We start from the raw sequence: 22,314 nt of genomic DNA, 5'->3' as shown, positions 1-22,314 counted from the left end.
TTGAGTGAGGACAGGTGGAAGGGGCATCTACTTAAAGTAGAATCAGAGATTAGTGCTTTTTGACATGTCCACATGTTAAATTATACGGCCATTTCCTTATAAAACTGTGGTGCAAAAGTAGTGCATCGTTCCAGTGATTTGCCTCACATGGAATTGCAAAAAAACTGTTTAATAATGACATTCTTGAAATACTAGGAGATTAATAATATATTAGTTTTTTGTTTTTTTCTCAAAAATACTATGCAGGAACAAAGTTCAATAGCCTCATATTAATGTAGAAATACATGTCAATAGACAATTGTATGTACACAATAACAAAATGTAAGCAGCTAAGTAACTAATTTCATAATGCGCATAAATTGTCTCATATTACGCATATTCTGGTATCAAGCCATTTTAAAAAGGATGTTCAGCCTGTTAGAATGTGATGCATTTCGATGAATGCAATTATACTCTGAAATTTCTCCAGGGCTAGAACAGACTACAGGGACTATATGATGGAGGCCACCTGCTGGTTATTACTTGTCTACCACCATCTGTATTCTTAACCTACTCCCTAGTAAAACTAGAGACCCAGGCAAGCAGCAGTTAACAGGAAGGGCCAAACCTAGAGAGTCCACAGGTATGGTTATGATATTGATAAAATTTGGAGTATACTAACTGGAGAAGTGTAAAGATTTTAGCAGGACTATGGCCCTCGGAGTCTGAGATTCATACCGACATGTTCATTCACTGTAATTAGGTACTTCTGATTTAGAGGTTCAATAGCTTTGCAGAACTGATACATCTTGTACAATTTTTCTTGGCATTTTAAGTCACAATAATTAGGTAAAAAGTAAAGAGAAACTAAAGACAGGAGGTAGAAAGAGAAAAAATTAATAGATGGAATGGGTAATAGATAAAAAGGACTTTTAGAGAGAATGGAAATGTGAGAGTAATCTGGGAAGGAGTGGAGTGGTAATTAAGACAAAGAGAAAACAACACCAATATGTTTTCTTGGCTCCTACAAAACGTAAACAGGTCTGGACTGGGAGTTAAAACCAGCATTGAAAATAACTGAATACCAGCCCTATATTTCATGGTGCCATTTCTGGTCACACTGCACATGTCTGGTTCTGGCCCCAATATTTTTGTTTAAAATAGGGACCAACTTTATATTTTAAAGTATATTTGAAAAACACATTAGTCTTATGAAAACATACATATGAAAACACATAGTTCCTAATATCAGTGTGGTCCATAACATCATGTAAGACCAACTGAGAGCACCAGTACAGTTCGTATAATGCAAAAAAAAATATATCTTTATATGAAATTAACTGTTTTCAAACTAACTTAAATAAACCACTGAAAACAAAGTTTTTAAAATAGAGAAATTACTTGCACAGGTAGGTTAAAACATTGCAGTAGCTCTTGTGAAACAATTTAGAGCTAAAAATGTAAGAGGGAGACTGAGGAAGGGGAACGTGTGTGAGCTGCATGGATTATCAGAGAGTGTGCATGTGCATGTACATGTAATGTGTTAGAGTGTGCATGTGCATGTATGCAAGTACATTTATAGGTGTATATGCATAGTGTTGGAGTAGCTATGTGTATGTATGAATAAGTGTATGGTGTTGGAGGCGCATGCAAATAAGGGTAACAATTATCACCTTTGCTTCTATATCCGCTTATTGGCATGCGGCTACCCAGAATCCCTTGTGGTTGTGGCAGCATCATGAGATTTCTGAGGGAAAAACAAGCCTTCTGGCTTGTCTGGTGTCTGTAGATGAATCTTTAATTATGCTTCTACTACCCCTTAAATTTAAGTGGAAGGGTTTCCATCACCTTTACCCACCATAACTTATGTAATGGTAAATCAAGAATCGAAATTAAGGTTTTGATCATAATTAAACTAAAGGATATTATATGTTGGGAATAAAAAAACAACCAAAAGGCAGTGATACATTGGAAGTCACGTGATTCCTTTGTCCAAGGATAAACATACAAAGAGCAATTCCATATTACACTAAAATTAAGTCTGGTGCACTCCTGAAGATACAGAGCTGGGATACAGAGTTAAGAAGTGTTAGAAGAACATAAGGATCACACTTTAGGTTGCCTCCTTGAGTTAGCATGACACACATCACAGCACGTCTATTTTCTGCAATGACATCACGGTAGATTACCCACCCCTTTGCAACCTAAATGGTTAACTTGTGAGCACATAAAAACGTCAAGGCTTGTAATGGATTACTTTGTATTTGAGAAAGAAATTAGGGTTATCCATCATTCTGTGCCTGTGTTCAGAAAAAAAGCACACAAAGTAACAAAAGTATAACAAAATTCAGTCTGTAAACATTCCTAAAACAGTTAGGCATATGGTAAATGTTATATTGCTCAGACATAAAATAGATGTGTTTTTCTTTTAAAAACCGATCTTTGATAGTTATATACACTTCAATGGAGCCCTGGTTGCTGATCTCTCTATGAGGGAATTCAAGTGAAAAGAGGGAGAAACACTTAAAAAAAATTACAAATTAAAGTATTTTAAAAATAGTAAAAAAATACAGAAAAATGAAATAAAATTCAAAAATAATAAAACAGACTTCAGAGAAGTCACCATGACATCACAAGGGGGCCATCCAGTTCTGAGTGATCCCTGAGGTTTTCAAACACCTCAAAGGCATCTCCAGTCAAAAAGAGTGCAGAAAGTAAGAATAAAAATAGATTAATAAAAAAAAAATAGGTGCCCATACACCTTACGCCCCTCCCACAAGAAATATACATTGACAAAACTTTCTTGCCCCGATTCAAACTTGAAAAATACGAAAAAAATTGTGTAGTGTATAAGAGAGCATTTTGCTCCCTTATAAAATTTTTACAAAATATATGCATGTGAGATATTATTCTACCCAGGGAATGTTGTTGAACATGAATCAGGGTTTTTTAGTGGGACCTAATTTGTGGAAGAAATCTTAAGTAAATTGCTTCCATGACATTTTAAAGTATATGTCTCCAAAGCAATCCTCTTAAATGGAAAACAAAAAACAGAAGCTATATCTAGTTTTAATACATTTATGTGAAAATCTAGTTAATGCCTTGTTTTGTACATATGCTAAGATTTACTCTCCACACTAGAGGACTGCATTGGGTCAGAAAGCTTGAGGGCGTGGGTGGTTTGTCGGGTGTTGCGGGCGGTCAGACAATGTACCTGCAGGTCCCGGTAATCCCACGCACTCCCGCAAGGCTGCCTTCGCGTTGCCCCCACAAAGCGGCTCTTCTCTTGTTCCGCCCAGGAACCCAGCGGAGTAACGTGAAGTGGCGGAAATCTGCGGATTACGTAAGGGGGTGGGCGGGATTTGACCACATTTGTTGCAGTAGCGGGAGTGGAACACTCACATTGCGGGAGTGGGCGGGATTGGATACATATGTTGCGGGAGTGGAACCAGGGCCGGCCTTAGGGGTGTGCGACCTGTGCGACCGCACAGGGCGCCATGGTTGCAGGGGCGCCTGACCGGGACTTAGATTAAAGCATCGTTTTTTTTGTGTGTGTTTTTTTTTAAAACTTTATTTAACATCATTCATGTTAAATAAAGTTTAAAAAAAAAACGATGCTTAAATCTAAGTCCCGGTAAGGGGCGCCGAGCGGTTGCTCGTGAAGTTCTCGGCAACCGCTCGGCGCCCCTTACTCTCCGTGAATCCGTCGCTGTGCCGGCATCTCATGTTGAGCGCCGGACTATTCCGGCTCTCAACATGAAATGCCGGCACCGCGGCAGAGCGAGAAGACGGATGCCTCCCGCTCTCACCGCAGGACTCCGGCAACAAGGTAAGTGGGGGGGGTGTAGTTTGAAGGGGCAGAGGGGGGGGGTGTAGTTTGAAGGGGCAGAGGGGGGGTGTAGTTTGAAGGGGCAGAGGGGGGGTGTAGTTTGAAGGGGCAGAGGGGGGGTGTAGTTTGAAGGGGCAGGGGGGGTAGTTTGAAGGGGCAGAGGGGAGGGGTAGTTTGAAGGGGTAGTTTGAGGGGCGGTAATTTGAAGGGGCATGGGGGGGTAGTTTGAAGGGGCAGAGAGGGCGGGTAGTTTGAAGGGGCAAAGAGGGCGGGTAGTGAGGGGGGGCGCCAGAGGAGTAGTCCGCACAGGGCGCCACAACGCCTAAGGCCGGCTCTGAGTGGAACACACACATTGCTGGAGTGTGTAGTAATTGTCAGAAATTCAGTGGGAGCGGACGAGATTAAAAAAACAGTCCCGCTCAGGGCTCTGCTCCACACCTCCACCAAAAAGAAATGACACTGTGATAGTCTGTGTCAGTTTCTGCTTAGCTGAAATTAGTGGTTTGATTACATGTGCAAAAAGTTTAACAAAGCATATACATCCAAGTTTAACAAAGTACCATATTTGCTCGATTATAAGACAAGGTTTTTTTTTCCAGAGGTCTGACTATAAGACTAAGATCCAGATCCCCCGCAGGGCTGCAGTGGACCTGGATCCTCCTCTCTGGCAGCCGGTGGACGTTTGCACAATGCATGCAGACAACCTCCGCTGCTACTTGAGACTTCCGCCGGACCTTCTATGACGGAGCACCGGCGTGACCTTCCGCTCAGTCATAGAAGCCCCGGCAGCAGTCACCGACTGCCCACCCCAAAAGGCATATATGAGGGGGCAGAGTGGTAAATAGGGGGTATAAGGCAAATCAGGGGAGCAGGGTGGCATTAAGGGGGGCAGAGTGGAATATCAGGGAGGCAGAGTGGCATATAGGGGGTATAAGGCACATCTGGGGGACAGAGTGGCATACAGGGGGTATAAGGCATTGTTTTTTGATCAGAGATATTTTTTCAGGAAAGATGCAATGTCTTACTAAAGTAATTGATCAAGGCGGTGCAGTAGACATTGCGTATCTGGATTTCAGTAAGGCCTTTGACACTGTCCCACATAGAAGACTTATAAATAAACTGCAATCTCTGGGTTTAGATCCCAATGTTGTTGAATGGATTAAGGAGTGGCTGAATGACAGACAACAGAGGGTTGTAGTGAATGGCGTATATTCAGAACAAGGTCTTGTTACCTCAGGGATCTGTACTTGGACCCATTCTCTTTAATATTTTTATTAGTGATATTGCAGATGGACTTGATGGAAAGGTATGTTTATTTGCTGATGACACAAAAATTTGCAACAGGGTTGATGTTCCTGGAGGAAGAAGCAAAATGGCAAACGATCTAGGAAAACTGGAAAATGGTCAGAGCTGTGGCAATTGGCATTTAATGTAGATAAATGCAAAGTAATGCACCTGGAGCATAAAAACCCAAGGGCAGAGTATAGAATATTTGGTACTGTCCTAACCTCAACGTGCGAGGAAAGGGATTTAGGGGTAATTATTTCCGAGGATTTAAAGGTAGGTAGACAATGCAATAGAGCAGCAGGAAATGCTAGCAGAATGCTTGGTTGTATAGCGAGAGGTATTAGCAGTAGAAAGAGGGAAGTGCTCATGCCGTTGTACAGATCACTGGTGAGACCTCACTTGGAGTATTGTGTACAGTACTGGAGACCATATCTCCAGAAGGATATAGAAATGTTGGAGAAAGTGCAGAGAAGGGCTACTAAAATGGTTTATGGATTACAAGATAAACCTTACCAGGACAGGTTAAAGGATCTTAACCTATATAGCCTGGAAAAAAGACGGGACAGGGGGGATATGATAGAAACATTTAAATACTTAAAGGGAATCAACAAGGTAAAGGAAGAGAGTTTATTTAAAAGGAGAAATACTACCACAAAAAGAGGACACAAGCATAAACTAGAGGGGCAAAGGTTTAATGGTAACATCAGAAAATATTACTTTACTGAAAGGGTAGTGGACGCATGGAATAGCCTCCCAGCAGAAGTGGTAGATGTTAATACAGTAAAGTCATTTAAGCAAGCATGGGATAGGCATAAGGCCAAGCTAGATATAGGATAAGGGCAAGTACTAAAGGAAAGTACTCAGAGGTTGGGCAGACTGGATGGGCCTACTGGTTCCTATCTGCCGTCACTTTCTATGTTTCTATGTCTTACTTCCTAACTTTCAACTTAGAAAAATCAGGATTTCATTATTTTAGCTACCTTTATGGGAGCTTTAACAGCTGTGGTGTACCACAGTAACTGGATTGTGTGGAGACAGGCTAATTGTCCAAAGGGGTTAAGAATCCTGGACTGACACCAATATATGTAGCATTCTAATAAATGGGATGAAAAAGGTGAATTCACAATGATGGAGGGCGGAAGGACCATTTATTTCCATGACTCTCTTTATATTCTTGTTTGGCTTTTACGATACCTAACTTTCTTAAATCAAAACAGGAATGATGAATTCATAATATGAAGGAGACCTTTAGTTTAATTAAAAAGGCTTGTGGATAATTAAGTACCTAGGTAGTTAGGTAATGATTCAGAACTGAACAGAGCTGTAGTACAGGGGCGTGCAAAGTCTGCAGGGGAAGAAGCCAGCAAAAAAGTAACTATTTTAAAAAAAATACTTGGGCTGATAGGTAGAAGGGGGCCCATATTCAAATGGAGCAACAATTTAATAATACAAAAAGGGGGTTATAAGGGTTATAAGCACACAACAGGGTGGTTGGGGCATCACATATAAATCAATACAAAAAGCGGTGGGTGGGTGGCTGTTTACAATGCACATGGGTATGGGGGCATTACAGTAACCAGTACAAAAGGGGGTGGGACGTCAATACACAAGGAAGGGAGGCTGGCTGGGGGCATTACATAAAAATCAATACACAAGGGTGTGGGGACATAAATGCACAAAGGGACCTGGCTGGGGGCACAAATGCACATGGGGCAATTATCAAGGGTGTGGCGGAGGAGGGGAGTACATTAATAATAAAGGGGGCATGGCTGGGGCATCAATACACAAGGGGGCAAACACAACAAAGCGGGTGTCGGTGTGGCAGAGCCTGTCCTGGTGTGTGTGTGTTTGGGTGTCAGTGCGGCAGAGCCTTTCTTGGTGTGTGTGTGTTTGGGTGTTGGTGTGGCAGAGCCTGTCCTGGTGTGTGTGTATTTGGGGGTCAGTGTGGCAGAGCCTGTCCTGGTGTGTGTGTGTACCGTATTTGCTCGATTATAAGACGAGGTTTTTTTCAGAGCAAATGCTTTCTAATGAGACTAAGATCCAGATACCCTGCACCGCTGCAGGGGACCTGGATCCTCCTGTCTTATCCCCCCATTTAACACTCAACCCCCACACACACTTACCGATGCTTCTGACTCCCTGCTGTGTAGCCGGGGCAGCGGGTTGACGTCTACGCGATTCGCGTTGTCTGCGTCCATCACGCAGACCTTCCCCGACTGTCAGAGAGAATTCCCCGCACCGGTGCGAGGAAATCTGATCTCTGACAGCCAGGGAAGGTCTGCGCGATGGACACAGACAACCCCTGCCGCTAATCGCACCTCCTTCCGGCTGCAGCGGGCGTTGCCTACGCGAATCACGTAGACGTCAACCCGCTGCCCCGACTACACAGCAGGGAGTCGGAAGCACCGATAATTGTGTGTGTGTGTGGTGGGGTGAGTGTTAAATGGGGCCATAGGGCATTTCTGTAGGCAGAGTGCTTTATGAAATGCCTTTTAACCCCCTTAATGCCACTCTGCCTCCAGAAATGCCTTTTAACCCTCTATATACCACTCTGCTTCCTGAAATGCCTTATACCTTCCTATATGCCACTCTGCCCCATAATATGCTATTTAACCCCCTAAATGCTAGAGTGGCATATAGGGGTATAAGGCATTTCTGGAGGCAGAGTGGCAGATAGGGGGTCAAAAGGCATATCATGGGGCACAGTGGCATATAGAGGGTTAAAAGGCACATCATGGGGCACAGTGGCATTTAGAGGGTTAAAAGGCATATCGTAGGCCACAGTGCCATATAGGAGTGGCAAGCCTGGGGGTAGATGTGCATAACTGGGGGGCAGGTTGGAAAATAAAAGGAAATAAAAACAAAAAAATATATTTTTCTCAATCATAGCTTTTATTAAAAAAAATTGTTTACATAGTTTACATGAATTAACATTAACTAGTAAAACTTTTTTCCTATAGGGTCGTCTTATATTCAGGCTTTTTTTTTTCCTAAATTAATATTCAGATTTTGGGGGGTCGTCTTATAATCAAGCAAATACGGTATTTGGGGGTCGGTGTGGCAGAGCCTGCCCTGTTGTATGTGTGGGTGTCAGTGTGGCAGAACCTGTCCTGGCGTGTGTGTTTAGGTGTTGGTGTGGCAGAGCCTGTCCTTCAGTAATTCAGTATTGATAGAAGTATATACATATAGAACTTGATCAAAAAACTGTTTGTCCACTGCTTTTGTTCATTATCGCCAAATTAATATGCATAAGTTTTAATATGTATTATAAAGCTAAAAAGCCATATTACATTTCTGATGAGGTGGCCCACTGCAGAAAAAACTTGGACACCCCTGGTATAGTAGGTTAAAAAAAGAATTCAGTCCATCGAGTTCAACCTTTCACATATACCCTTTTCTAAAGTTCTAAAGTTAATCCAAAAGAAGGCCAAAAAACCCTACTTGGGGCAATTACAAATTCTTATTGTTCTTACTGTGAAGAACCCTTTCCTATGCTGATGCTGAAATCTCCTTTCCTCAAATGATGACCCTGTGTCTTTTGTAGAGACCTCTTGGTGAATAGATCACTAGAGAGCTGTTTATACTGACTTTGTATGTATTTGTACAATGTGATCAGATCCCCTCTTAAATGTCTCTTTTCAAGTAAAACCAAGTTCAGTTTTTCTAGTCTTTCTTCCTAACTAAAATTCTCCATTCCTCTAATTAACTTTCTCCAGCTCTAGAACATCATCCTTAAAAACTGGTGCCCAAAATTACACTGAATATTCAAGGTGACGCCTAACCATTGCTTTATAAAAAAGTAAAATTAAATTTTCATCTTTTGATTTAATAGTTCTGTTTATGCATGCCAATACCTTACTGGCTTTGCAACCACTGCACTGTCCTTCTTATTTTCTGCTTTTCCCAATGCAATGCAGTGTAAGTTACATGCTTATTTTTGGTATCTGTCAGGTTGAAGCAGGACTGGTTGGGAGCATGGAGCAGGGTGGTCAAACAGGAGGCCAGATTCTGAAGCGAAGTCCAAGAGGCAAACCAGGATCAGGGCAAGCGGCAATGGTGCAACAACGGGTAACGAGCCGGGTCAGGATAGGAGACAAACACAAAGTCCAGAAAACGATTCCAAAGTCGGATGCCGGGAGTTCAATCAAGTAGCATAGGCTAAACACGGAAGGGACTGGGTCTGAGCAGAGCAAAGCTAACAAGAAGGCTCAATAACTAAGCACTGATGGAAGGGTGTGCAGGGTTTTTATATTGGTCCACAGGTAGAGCCTCTCCGTCTGGCTCCTAGGTGTTCCTGCCCACACCTGTGTCCTCACCTATGTAATTCCCCTAAGGCATTGCCAGCCTTTCTCTCCACCTCCCCTATCTCTGCCAATGAGATAGGGTCCACGGAGGCTGAAGAGAAGCTACATCCTGGTCAGACATTATAATCTTACCTAATTTTGTGTCATCAGCAAACACAGACAAGTGACTTCCAATATCTATTGCAAGATCATTAATAAAAAGTTCAAAAGAACTGAACCCAAGACACACCTTGAGGCACCCCACTTACCAAAATTGTCCAGCTTGAGAATTTACAATTAACAACAACTCTTTGCACCCTGTCACTAAGCTAATCCAAACACAGGCCTTTTCTCCAAGACCGATTTGTCCTAGCTTATACAATAACCGCTGGTGTGGAACAGTATCAAATGCTTCTGCAAAATCTAAATAGACAACATCTACAGCAACACCCTGATCTATACATTTACTCACAACATCATAAAATCCAATTAAATTGGTCTGACATGATCTGTCCTTCACAAAACCGTGCTGTTTGCAATCTCTTAATAGATGGATAATGCTACAGTATGAAAATAAAATTTGTTGGAGAAAACATATGTTTGACCTTTTCATCCCATTTAAAGACCTTTATTTGCTTCTTTAAAAAAAATACAAAAAAACAATAAATGCTGTCAAGAATTGAAAAAACCCTATACTAACCCCTGGTACCCCTATTTTTACAACATATAATTCATTTACGCCCAGTTAGAAGAACTATGCCCTTGCTGTAAAAGAGCAGGACATTGTTAAAGTCTGGTATTAATTTCAATTTTTGTTCTTTATAAAGGACATGCTTCTTTTAACATGGTATAGTAGTTTAGTACTTCCTTGTTTGATGTATTCAATGCTCTTTCCAGCTTCTACCAGACTTCATTTACACAGACCTTTCTTGCTATTAAAACTCATTAAACGCCTGACTTCTCAATAAGGGTTTGACTGTTCCAAAGACCTTGATATTTAAAACCTAGCTCCTGCCTTGATATGAATAGCCGTAATACTAATCTTAAAAGGGAACCGTAATATAAAATGTTTTCTTTCCAGTAAATCCACTTCCTTTTCTTGAGAAAAACATATTTGAAAGCATTTATTCTTGCGCAATCATGGTACTATTTATGTTATATGACAGTCACCTTGCCCTCTTGAGCCTCCGCAGATGGCATTAACTGGCGCTGTGTGCCTTTAAGACATGGAGCGCCAGGACATGACGTCTTATCAAGGAACCCTGGAGTGAAGATGGTGGGTCACGCCTAGGGCAGCACCAAAGGAAAACATATACCACTCATGACAAGATTTATTTTGATTTACAGCTGTTATGTAAGCTGCCCAAAGGGTTACCATTTAAAGATGAGGTTTTTACCTCCCAATATTTCCTGTGGGGTTCGGAGGGAGCATGTAGGGTTAGAGCAGCTAAACACTTGGATATAGTACTTATCTGACCAAGTTTGTGCATATGCAGATTGCTCATCAGGTACAATATTTCCACATATTTTCTTTACTATCACTGTGAAAAGAGACACTAGTGCAACAGTCGTTGATGATTGCCAAATCAGAAAAACCTCAAGTTTAAAATATCAAAATTATAAAAAAAAAGTAATATAAATTATATTATATTATCATACAAAGTCATAAAATATGAGTTCTAGTAGCGTATGTACTGTGAGGGTCTCAACTTCCTTCCAAAAGTTTAATTAGAAGTCATGACTGCTTAAGCCCAGCTGCTCCTACGGACCGAATCCAACACCTTCACCCACCCACCATAAATAAAGACATGACTCACTGGTGTGGGTAATGGCATTGGCCACAGCTTTATTAACAGTTCCCCCATAAACACATAACATTGACAAAACCAATAACAACCCGCCAGCTGCCAGGCCTAAGCCCAGCAGGCGGTTACAAACCACGTGATACCAAGAGTTCTGGCCCAGCGGGTGCCATCAGCCACCCGCTGGACCCGCCTCCCCAAGCACATTCGGGCGCAGCTTCCAGATGCCACCACTTCCATGCTGACCAAAAAGGGAGGAATCTTCCGCGCTGTGACTAAAAAGAAAACCACAGAGAAGCAGAACCAAACACATGCAGAATGAAAATTACAGTACAGTAACAATGGGAGGGAGGGAGGGTCAATGCCTGACCTTAGGCTCCAGGCAGGAAAAGAGGTAGGAGTGCCCTTGCCCTCAACTTTTAAACCCTAGCATGCAACAATGTTGCGCCCCACTATCCAGTAAGGGCCAAAGTTATCCTGACCTCCCAATGACCTGACCTGGGCCAGCAGTCATATTCCCCCTTTCCTTATATTCCAGGGGGGCCCTGGACTTCGTATCAAGATGAGACATAAAATACCAGGCAGTCCTATAGCGTACGTTTCAAATCTTCAAAATATTTTTATGTGCCTAAACGCTGTTGCAACCTTTTCAACATTGGACAGCTAAGATCAACATTACAGAATAATCACATAGTGTTGTAACTGGGTTATCCTATATGAAATGCAAATGTCTCAGAGAAGCGGGAAGGTAACATAAGCCTATAGTCAGATAACAGAAAATCCATTTCTCTCTCCCTTTTAAATGCTGACATAGCGCATTTTAAGCATGGATTAAATCTTTCTCCTCTTGCGTAGAGTGGAATGCTTTAAACTCCAGTGTGTTCTCACTAGCAAACAAGTTCTTTTTCATTCTAAATTATATAGACACATTTTTCTTGTAATTCCTATTGAATATTTATATCTGATATATTTTAAAGCCCATGTGAGACTTTTTTTTTTTTACTTACAGAATACATTAAAAGAAGATCGGTATTTTTCCTTTAGTAGTGTCGGCAAATTGCTGGTGCTTCATTTAAAAGAAGAATGAAGCCCATGGAGCAGCGCAGCTTAGGCGGAGTGGGCCTTGACAGAGCTAGGTGGTGTGCAAAAGGAGTGATTTAATTTAATTGGTTCAAAGTTGTTATGGGTGGGGTTATTATCAAGGTATATAAGTGGCAACCATTTTGTAAACGGTCACTTAACTGCTTTTCTAAATCCTGGTTGTTCTGTATTGAGCGATTTGGTTTGGGGAGGCTTTTGCTTTATTTTTCAGATGGAGCGGGAAATTGAGGAGATTCTGGAGGGGCTTCGAATGGCTACGCGGGAGCGCGGTACCGGATGTCTGAGGGAGCAGTTGGCACCTGTACTGGACGTCGGGACGGTTCCTTCATCGGGTCGGCCCGTACGGCAGACAAGGCCTCCGGAACGTTTGAGCCCGGAGATGTCGACGGGAGGACGGCGGGTCCGAAGTCGCTCGGGAGACCGGCGTGACGAGAGTGCAGGAGCCCGGAGCGGAGCTGGTGTTCGTGGGAGTGGTACTTCGCGGGCGCCGTGTGGTCTGCAGCGGGCCCTAGCGGAACAGCAGAGGATGGAGGTCGACCTGGCTGGTGGCGGTCGTGGCTACGTCGGCAGGTATGAGGAACCGAGTGCGGCGGGCCCCGGGAGGTCGAGGGGTGCTGTCAGGTCTGCGAGGGGCGAGACAGGTGGCAGCGTGGTTGTCGGTGCGTCTGCCCCTGAGGTGCGCAGCGGTGGGAATTCCCCGACGTTTTCGTCGGAAGATGAGGGGGCGGCTTCTGCAGCGGTGAGGGTTAGTGGCAGCCCCCGAGCGTTTTCTTCGGGCCTTCGGTGCGGGGAAGGTGTTGCCGTTTTTGCGACAGAGTTACGCGGTGGGCCACGGGCAGTCCCGTGGTGCCGTCTCCGGATTTACGGCCACTTCGTTGGGCCGGGCGCAGCGTATGATGCAGGATGCTGGGTTTTTTGTTGAGGAGGCTAGTGGTAGGCAGGTGGGTTGTGGTGGCCGCACTTCTGATTATGGGAGACAGGCTCAGGATGTTGGTCTTCGCGATGACATTGAGGCGCTGGTTTCGTCTGGTAGAGGTTTGAGTAGGGCTTGTATTAGGTCTAGGTCTCCCAGTAGGAGCCCGGGGAGGGATGCTAGGGATGTTAGTGGCTTTCGGTCCCGGATTCCTGTTCGGCAGAGTCCGTCATTTCGTGGGGAATCTCTGTCGGTGTCTCGGCTTTTATCTCCTCCTAGGTCTTCCAGTGCAGAAGGAGTTCATGGCCCGGGTCCTCAGCGACGTCCTGCGGCGGCGGCTGGGAGTGATAGGAGTACGGCCTTGCCGGGGGATCTTCGTGAAGGCGGCGGCCAGGATGCAGCCTCGGGGCCAGGAGCTACGGCCGGAGGTTCCGGTGGTGAGTCCAAAACTAGGGTTGAAACTCAAAAGTTGTTAGATGGTTTGAAGGGTTTGTTGGGGTCTCTGCAGAAGGGGTCTCAGGTGGGTTCTGGTTGTGGTCAGGTGTGGTCTGCGGCTAGCTCCGGCTTGGGAGCGGCCAGTGCCGTGGTTGTACCAGCAGTGGAGGGCATGGATAGTAGTGAGGTTTTAGCAACGGGGGCTACTTCGGTTGGTGCCGAGCGGGCAGAGTTGACAGGTGGGATTCCTGATTCGGCTAGACAGAATGCCTATGTTTCTTTTGCTGGCCCCCTGGGGGTCCATCTTAAGCAGGATGTTAAGGATAACATTTGGAAAGGGGACTTTGTGGAGATATTTTCTTTGTTACCTTTAGAGGAGTTTATTGACTTGAAAGAGGAGGATAAGAAGGATGCTAAGAAGGAGGAGGAGGAAAAGAAAAAGCGTTACAGGAAGATTCCCAAGTCGTTTGGGAATTGGTTGAGGGGTTTTTGTATTTTGGCTAGTGTTATTGGGGAGAAGTCACCTAATTTGTGCTCCCCCCTCTTCTGCTACTTGGATGGTATCTGGGAAGCGTATAGGACGTACGGGGGTCTAGCGTGGTGGCAATACGACGAGCAGTTTAGGCAGCGGTTGTCGGCTAATCCAGGTATGCGGTGGGACCAGATGGACCTGCCATTATGGATGAAGCTTATGATGGCGCAGAAGGCGCAGCCCTTTCAGTCGGGGGCCGGCGCGGGCGGGCGCGGTTCCTCGTCGGCTATCGACAGGAAAGGTTTTTGCTGGCTGTTCAACGACAGCCATTGTAAGTAGGGGTCTGCTTGCAAGTTCAAGCATGAATGTTCCGGTTGTGGGGGTGCCCATAGTGTCGCGAAGTGTTTTACGAAGGGAAAATCTGGAGGAGTCCCGGGAACTACGCCTTCCGGGTCCGGGGCCGCTTCCTCTGGGGCTAACCCCGGTGAGGTTAAACGCGATGCTACCCTGGCTAAGCCGTTACGGTAATCGTGAAGCGGCACAGTTGTTGTTTGAGGGTTTTCATTACGGGTTTTACATTCCTTTTTCTGTTCGGCAGTTTAGAAGTTGTAGTCGGAATTTGAAGTCGGTTTTGGAGTTTCCAGAGGTGGTGAGGGACAAGTTGGCAAAGGAGGTTTCTTTGGGCAGGATAGCGGGCCCCTTTTCTGTTTCCCCTCTGGATAATTTACGTTTGTCACCATTGGGGGTGGTACCTAAGAAGGAAGTTGGGAAGTACAGGTTGATTCATCACCTGTCATACCCGAAGGGTTTGTCGGTGAATGATGACATTGACGAAGTGCTGTGTTCCGTTTCCTATGCATCATTTGACCAGGCTGTCGAGTTGGTTAGGAAGGCGGGCCCGAACGCCCTTATGGCTAAGGCAGATATTGAATCGGCGTTTCGTTTGTTACCGATTCACCCTGATTGTCATCATTTTTTGGGTTGTTCTTTTGAGGGTCAGTATTTTGTCGACTTGTGTCTCCCTATGGGTTGCTCCATCTCTTGTTCTTATTTTGAGAAGTTCAGTTCGTTCATTGAATGGGTGGTCAGGATGGAGGCAGGGAGTCGGTTTTTGGTTCACTATCTGGATGACTTTCTTTGTGTGGGTCCTTGGGGCTCTGGGGAGTGTGGTTACTTGTTGCGGATGCTGGAGTGGGTGACCGGGTCGTTTGGTGTTCCGCTGGCGGCGGACAAGACTGAGGGTCCCACTACCTGTTTAAGTTTTTTGGGCCTGGAGATCGATTCGGTTGCTGGTGAATGCAGGCTGCCGCAAGATAAGCTGTGGGCGCTTCGGGATGTGGTTCACGAGTTTCGTGGTGTTCGGAAAGTAACCCTGAGGCAGTTACAATCCTTGATTGGTCGTTTGAATTTTGCGTGTCGGGCAATACCTATGGGCAGGATTTTCATTCGGAGTCTGTCAAGGGCTACTTCGGGCGTCAAGTTGGCGCATCATTTTGTACGGCTTTCGGCGGGTATGAGAGCTGATTTGGAGGTTTGGGAGGTGTTTTTGCAACATTTCAATGGTAAAGTGTTTTTTCGCAGGGAGTCGGTGTCCACCGAGGAGTTGGAGCTTTATACTGACGCTTCTGGGAGAATTGGTTTCAGGGCGTACTTCCGGGGCTATTGGTGCGTGGAGCGTTGGCCGGATTCTTGGAGGGACAGTCCGCTCATGCGCAATTTAGCGTTTTTGGAGTTCTTTCCTTTGGTGGTTGCCTTGTCTTTATGGGGCGATTAGTTTCGTGATAAGAAGGTGGTGTTTTTCTCGGATAATATGGCAGTGGTTCACGCGGTAAATCGGCTGTCGGCTTCATCTATGGCGGTGGTTCGGTTGTTACGAAGATTTGTTCTGCTCTGTATGTCTTTTAACGTGGTGTTTCGGGCTGAGCATGTCCCGGGTTTCTTAAATGTTATAGCGGTTCCGCGAGGTGGCGCCCGGGGCTCAGGATTCGGGTCTGGTCTGTCCGGACGAGATGTGGCAATTAAGGACGAGTTGCTTGCTGGAGGCGTGAGGGCATCGTTGGCGCCGGTAACGTGGTCTGCTTATGGTAAGGTCTGGGACGAATGGGACAGGATGGTTTCCTGCGTTGGGTCTGTGAGTACTGCAGCGGAGCAGCTGGATGTGCTGTTATGGTTTTTGTTTGATTTGGTTTCGAAGGGGGCTTCCCCTGCGGTCTTGGGAAGGAATAGTTCAGCCTTGGCGTTTTTGTTCAAACTTAAGGGTTGGAAGGATCATACTAAGGAATTTTTGGTTCGCCAGGCTTTGAAGGGATTTCGGAGGCGGGTTAGTGTTGGTGACTCTAGGCGCCCGGTTTCTGTGCAGGTGTTGCAGAAGGTGCTTGATGTTTTGCCATTGGTGTGTTTTTCGGTTTATGAATCCAGGTTGTTCGGTTTGGCATTCATTCTGGCGTTTTTCGGAGCTTTCCGGATTGGGGAGCTGGTGAGCAGGAGTCGGGCAGGAGGTGGTGGTCTTCAACGGTCTGATGTGATGGTTAGCGAGGACATGGTGTCTATTCGTTTTCGGCGGTCCAAGGCGGATGTGCTTGGGAAAGGCTGCAATGTCGTATTGTATCCATGGCTTGGGTCCGTGATGTGTCCGGTCCGGGGTTGTTTTGAATACTTGGCTCATCGCCCTGAGGTGGTGGGACCTTTTCTCCTGCATGAGGACGGGTTGGCTTTGTCTCGGTATCAATTTTTACGGATCTTTCGTACTTGTTTGGATCGCGCGGGGCTGGATCCGCATCAGTTTGGTACTCACTCTTTTCGTATTGGGGCTGCTACGGAAGCAGCCCGTCTGGGTTTTGGTGATGATCTGGTCAAGAAGTTGGGCCGTTGGGAGTCGGTACGATTTAGGTCGTATGTTAGGCCTGAAGGTCTGGTATGATCTCAGCTTTGCTGGGGGGTTTCTGTTTAATGTTGATTTTGTTTTTTCAGGTTTGGTGGCATGGATCCTGGGTCATTCCTACGTATATTGGGCTGGTCAGAGAGCCGCAGTTCGGGTCAACAACTGGGCTTTCCGGAGAATCGTCTGTTGCTACGTTGGATTGGCCTTCGTGGTGCGGGATGGAATGTCGTGTGTGCGGAACTTTGGCGCCTCTTACGGGAGGAGGGGGTTCTGGACATTGTTTTGTTTCATGCGGGAGGTAACGATTTAGATGTAGTTCCCCAGCGGGAATTAGTTTGGCGGATGAAGCGGGATGTGGAGAGGTTGAAGACTTTGGTTCCCAGGGTGTTGGTTTTATGGTCAGAGATAGTTCCGAGGCTGCATTGGAGGCATGCTCGTGATGCGGTTGCCCTTGCTCGGTGCAAGGGTAAGGTGAATAAGCTCATGGCGAGCTTTATTAGGCGATGTGGTGGCCTGGTGATACGGCATTGGGAGTTGGAGTCCCTGTTGCCTGGTTATTTTAGGGAAGATGGTGTCCACTTAACTTATGTGGGCCTGGATTTTTTGAATTTGGGTTTTCAGGACGCGTTAACCCAAGCTTTGTTTTTTCGGTGTGGCGGGGCTCAGACGGCTTGAGGGTTCAAGGTCTGGCCTGTAGCGGGGATAGTTGGGGATTATTGCCTAGTACGGTGGTTTGTTATGTTTTGGTTTAATAATTTGACTTGGTTCAAGTTATTTGGGTAGGTTTCGAGCTGGCCTGTGGCTCAGAACCTGGGGTGGTGTAGGGGTGTCTCGGTATGCCCCTGCATTGGTGGTTTGGTTAAGTTGGTGGTGTAGGGATGTCTCGGTATGCCCCTGCATTGGGGGTTTGGTTAAATTGGTGGTGTAGGGGTGTCTCGGTATGCCCCTACATAGTTATAATTTGGTTAAACGGTCTGGTAGGGGTGTCTTGGTATACCCCTATTGTCGTTAATGTGTTAATGGGTTAATGTGGAGGCACCTGGTATGTGTTGGTGCCATTGTTATATGGTTAATTTATTTGTTATGGGAGGTCATTGTCAGTGTTAATAAGAGGAAACTGTTAATTATGTTTAACCGGGGTGGCTTGGTTGACAATGACCTTTAAATATTGTAAATATGTTAATAAAGCTGTGGACAATATATTTTGCACCCAAATAAAGTGTCTGTGTCATTATTTGGGTACGGGGTACGGTCTACCTGGGCACAATCTCAACTATGCGCTTGTCAAGTAAAAATGCATTTTACAGTTTAACGTCAGGTCTGCAGACAAAAATAACTGATTGTCTTATTTGAAAACCAAGACCCAAGGGAAATACAAAAGTAATGTAATAAGGCAAAAAGGAGCATGTTATCCATTTTAACAAGTTCTGCATCTTCATTAATGCAGTGTGCTTTCATCATATCACATCATAGCTGCCGGAATGTTTTCTCAATATATAGGTATTATCTCAATATATGGTTTCGGAAATGATTGGCAAATGCACATTTCTCTTGTAGGAAATGTACCATTCAATAAAGGTGCTGTTCCAACTAGTGGACCTCTTGTCCTAAATGTGTTTAAAGTTTGCTAAAATAATACTGTTGCCTAAAAACAAAGCCATACCCTATGTATTACATCACAGCAGTCTACAGCCCCTCATGCCTGCCATTCCATGCTTATGCATGTGAAACAGAAAATGGCCACATTCACCAGTGAAGGGTTATTGAATGAGGTGTTTTTGTAATGGGAGTGATGTGTGATAGGTGTGAGGTGTTTTGTGTGATAGGTATGAAGTCTTTTGTGTGATAGGAGTGATGCGTGATAGATGTGAGGTGCTTTGTGTGGTAGGAGAGTTGATTTGTATGACAAATGTGAGAGACCGATGTGTGTGTGATTTGTGTGCTAAGTGTGATGAGAGTGATGTGTAATAGGTGTTTTGTGTGATAGGTGTGATGGGAGAGATGTGTGTGATAGGTGTGATGGGAGTAAGGTCTTTTTAAACACGAGGACCTTAAAGGTAATGTCTTCAACAAGCAAAATCGTATGTCATTTTAAAAAAGGAATGAGCTTTTTAAAGATGTATACCTTACTAGTACTGAGGGTATGCAGTCCCTTTTAACTATATCTGACCTTGCATTTCAAAGCTTCAAAAAGATCATTTCATTTATAAAAACTACATATTACTATTGTATTGGTTTTAGTAGTCCTGCCCCGGCACTCTCTCTTGTCATTTAAATCTATGAAGGCTGGTTGAACTAATCGACAACAGTCATCAACTTAACAAAATGAAATCAAGCGTATCCTTAGAGCAGCAATTTAAAGGGTCACTGCAGCCATTTTATAAACTTTAATGCATGACAGTTCCATATCCCCTTTAAATTGACATTTTCTCCCCCTTGCAAATGCATGGAGGATTCAGCAGAATGTCCTTGATATGTTTGCTCCCACACAACTCCTTGCCTTGCAGAAGGTCGGCTGAACGTACCTCCTGCTTTCCAGTGGTTTACTTTACTCACTACCAGCTAGCACCAGCATCAGCACCAGCTCGAGCAGGAGTTCCAAGGAATCTGAAGTGACTCCCTTGCATTGCTTTAAGCAGCCAAAACTGGATAATGGGAGCTTTTTTCCATACTGGTTAAAAATGCATCTTCAAATACTTACAAAGTGATTTAATATGGATTGTACATTGGGGGCTGTATGAGACTCTCAACCATCCCTCTAAGGTGGTTGCGCCTATTGTATGCATGTAAGGAGGATTTCTAATGCACATATATTGCATATTTTAATCTGTAAACTCCATTACATACTGTAGGCTTATTAGGTCTATAGAAGTGTAAAATGTAGAACTTGGGCAATGTGACAGATCCACATACCTAAGGACTTCCAGGCCTTCTAGTAATGCTTTAAAATATAAGACATCACAAATTATCTTTGGGTTCTGCTGCCAAGGAATTGTGTCGTCTAGACCAAAACACCATGCATGGACCGAAAGCATGTTTGAGAATTTGTTGTGCGTCAACTGCCTTTCTGGAAGTATGACACACGACATTCATAGAAACAGCCTTATGGTGTGGTGTATAAATTACCATAAGAAAAATGCCAAGTAACAGATTGCTTCCTGGAAACTGCAAAACACGTACTAGAAATCCCTCCAATTCAGCTGCAATGACACAAAAGATGTCTTTCAACTATCTGTGTTTCTATGCAGAAGTTCCACCAAAGTGGTCACATACTGTATATGACCTTTTAAAACTGGCAAACAGTACCCAATGCCGTAAGTACGGCACTCATGATCAGGTCTAGAGTCCTAAAAATAACCAAAAAGATTTATAGGTTATTCAGTTCTGATAAACTCTGCAATTTATTGAAAACAAATAAAGTCTGCATTCATGTTGTGCTGACATTACAGAAGTTGGGATCATTTATAACTTTACTCGGCAGACGTTCTTTGTTGCAGAAAATACAACGTAATGTGCATTTTTCTAGTGTATTAAAATAACAATCTTTGCATTTCAGAAAAAAAGTAGCTTTATGCAAAAAATCCTGGAACTTGTATGTAGTTTTCGTGCCATTACAAGTAGCTATTATCTTGTTTAATAACATATATATACATTTTTTGTTAACATTCAGTCTAATAAGATATAGCATAAACTCAGTAAATATACTTAATGTTGCCACATATCACCAGGATTGAATAAGATTGTTCTCTTGTTGGAACAGTGGCAGAATAGAAGGTGAGAACAAATGAGTAAGAATCTGAACATACAGAGGAAAGAAAATTCTGAATATATTTAATATTTTTCTTTTTATTAACCCCTTAATGACTAAGCCCATACATGTACAGGCTCAAAATGCATGGTTTTCAATGGGTTTAGGGACCGCCCATTGTCCTTAAGGGGTTAAACATACTAAAAGTTTTGTCTCTGTACATTTAACCACACATTTGTCATTGTTTTTCGAAAAACAAGTAAGCGATGGATGCCAATCCATGGATCATTCTTTGTAGATCTAAGCCATTCATGATTATTTTCTGTCAATGCTCAAAATCCATGAATGCTAGAAAACCCTCCTTAGAATAAATGCGTCTTACCTTAGAAAAAATGTTGGGCATGAGCCAATCAATGTGAAAGTATAATTTCATCACAGTAAAATATCTAATTTATTGTTTTGTTCAGCACGCCACTTATCACTTTGTGATTTTGTATTTCTCTTTGACTGTGAGCACAAGAGATGTATTTGGAAATGTAAACAAGAACATATATGGGTTTCCGGGTTCTTATCTACTTAAATCTTTTACTGTATGTTTAACCTGTTCATAAGTTCTGTTTACTCACCAAAGGTTTCATTTCATCTTCGTCTTTGAAATAATAGAGCTGGTCTCCCTTGAGGACAAACCAACGAGTATGCCAGGTTTTGACAAAGCCTCCTTGCTTCCGTAGCCATCCACATTTAATTGCGTTCTGCCGGCCTTGGCCAATCTGAGGACTCTCCGCAGAGACATTGTAGTCATCCATTATCAGACTGATAGACTTTTCTGGTGAAGAAACAAGAGGGTGAAGAAGAAATATCTGAAATTATCTGTACTAGAAAGGGAAAAAACACCTTACATAAAGGCACTGCAGGAAAATAAATTGTTCACAGTAACAAAAGGTGTACCATGAGAGTCTGAGGTGTATTCTTCAAGCTTGTATCCCAGCCTGGGGCAGTCAGCAGGGATATAACCTACTTTTTAATGTGTGGTTCAGCTGTGAATGGCGAACAGTTTAAAGGAACAGGGTATAGAGTGTGTTACGTAGTGGCAAGAACAAAAAAGTCACTTTTTTTCTGCACGAACTTCTCCTTTTTACTCCTTTGTAAAATAATGAACCAAAACTCTTCTGTGTATCGTTCTTTATCATTGATAACCAGATTCTTCAATTGCAATTTTTCTAATTTTCTAAATAATAACTTTTAATTTGTAAAGAAAAAAGCAATTTTTTCATGACTTACACAATAAAATGCAATATACTGAACTGATATTGTTTGTGATTTTCATTTTTGTTAAATTATTTTATAACAAAAAAATACACACTGTTCATTAGCCTGGTCATTTTTGTATATTGAAATTGCTTCTGTGAGACCAGCGTGCCCAGGACATCATATCTTCTTAGTAGTGAGCCACAAAACACTGAAAATATTAATCTTTAAGCTCTGTGTCTCCTATAGGGTATAGCTATTTAACTATTTGCTACCTATAGTAAGGTAACATCCCTCATATTTTGGGCCCTATACTGAGGTTACTTAATTATGCCC

The 22,314-nt window shown here is 43.7% G+C and overlaps 1 protein-coding gene across 1 annotated transcript in view; it reads right to left on the bottom strand.

Moving 5' to 3' along the window:
* Window positions 1-21,536, bottom strand: part of LOC149284340 (rho GTPase-activating protein 24-like) — a 191,348-nt gene extending 169,812 nt beyond the window's left edge. Inside the window, exon 1 of the mRNA XM_089496854.1 lies at window positions 21,357-21,536. Coding sequence (XP_089352980.1) covers window positions 21,357-21,536 — 180 coding nt within the window. The remainder of the gene's footprint in view (window positions 1-21,356) is intronic.
* Between the last annotated feature and the right edge of the window lie 778 nt (window positions 21,537-22,314).

Source organism: Sceloporus occidentalis, unplaced genomic scaffold (assembly GCF_023333645.1).
Source record: "Sceloporus occidentalis isolate IW3139 unplaced genomic scaffold, rSceOcc1.0.p SCAF_95, whole genome shotgun sequence".
In the NCBI taxonomy this organism is placed as follows: domain Eukaryota; kingdom Metazoa; phylum Chordata; class Lepidosauria; order Squamata; family Phrynosomatidae; genus Sceloporus; species Sceloporus occidentalis.
Note: the sequence above shows the minus strand (reverse complement) of the source record. Positions and strands in the feature narration are given on the sequence as shown.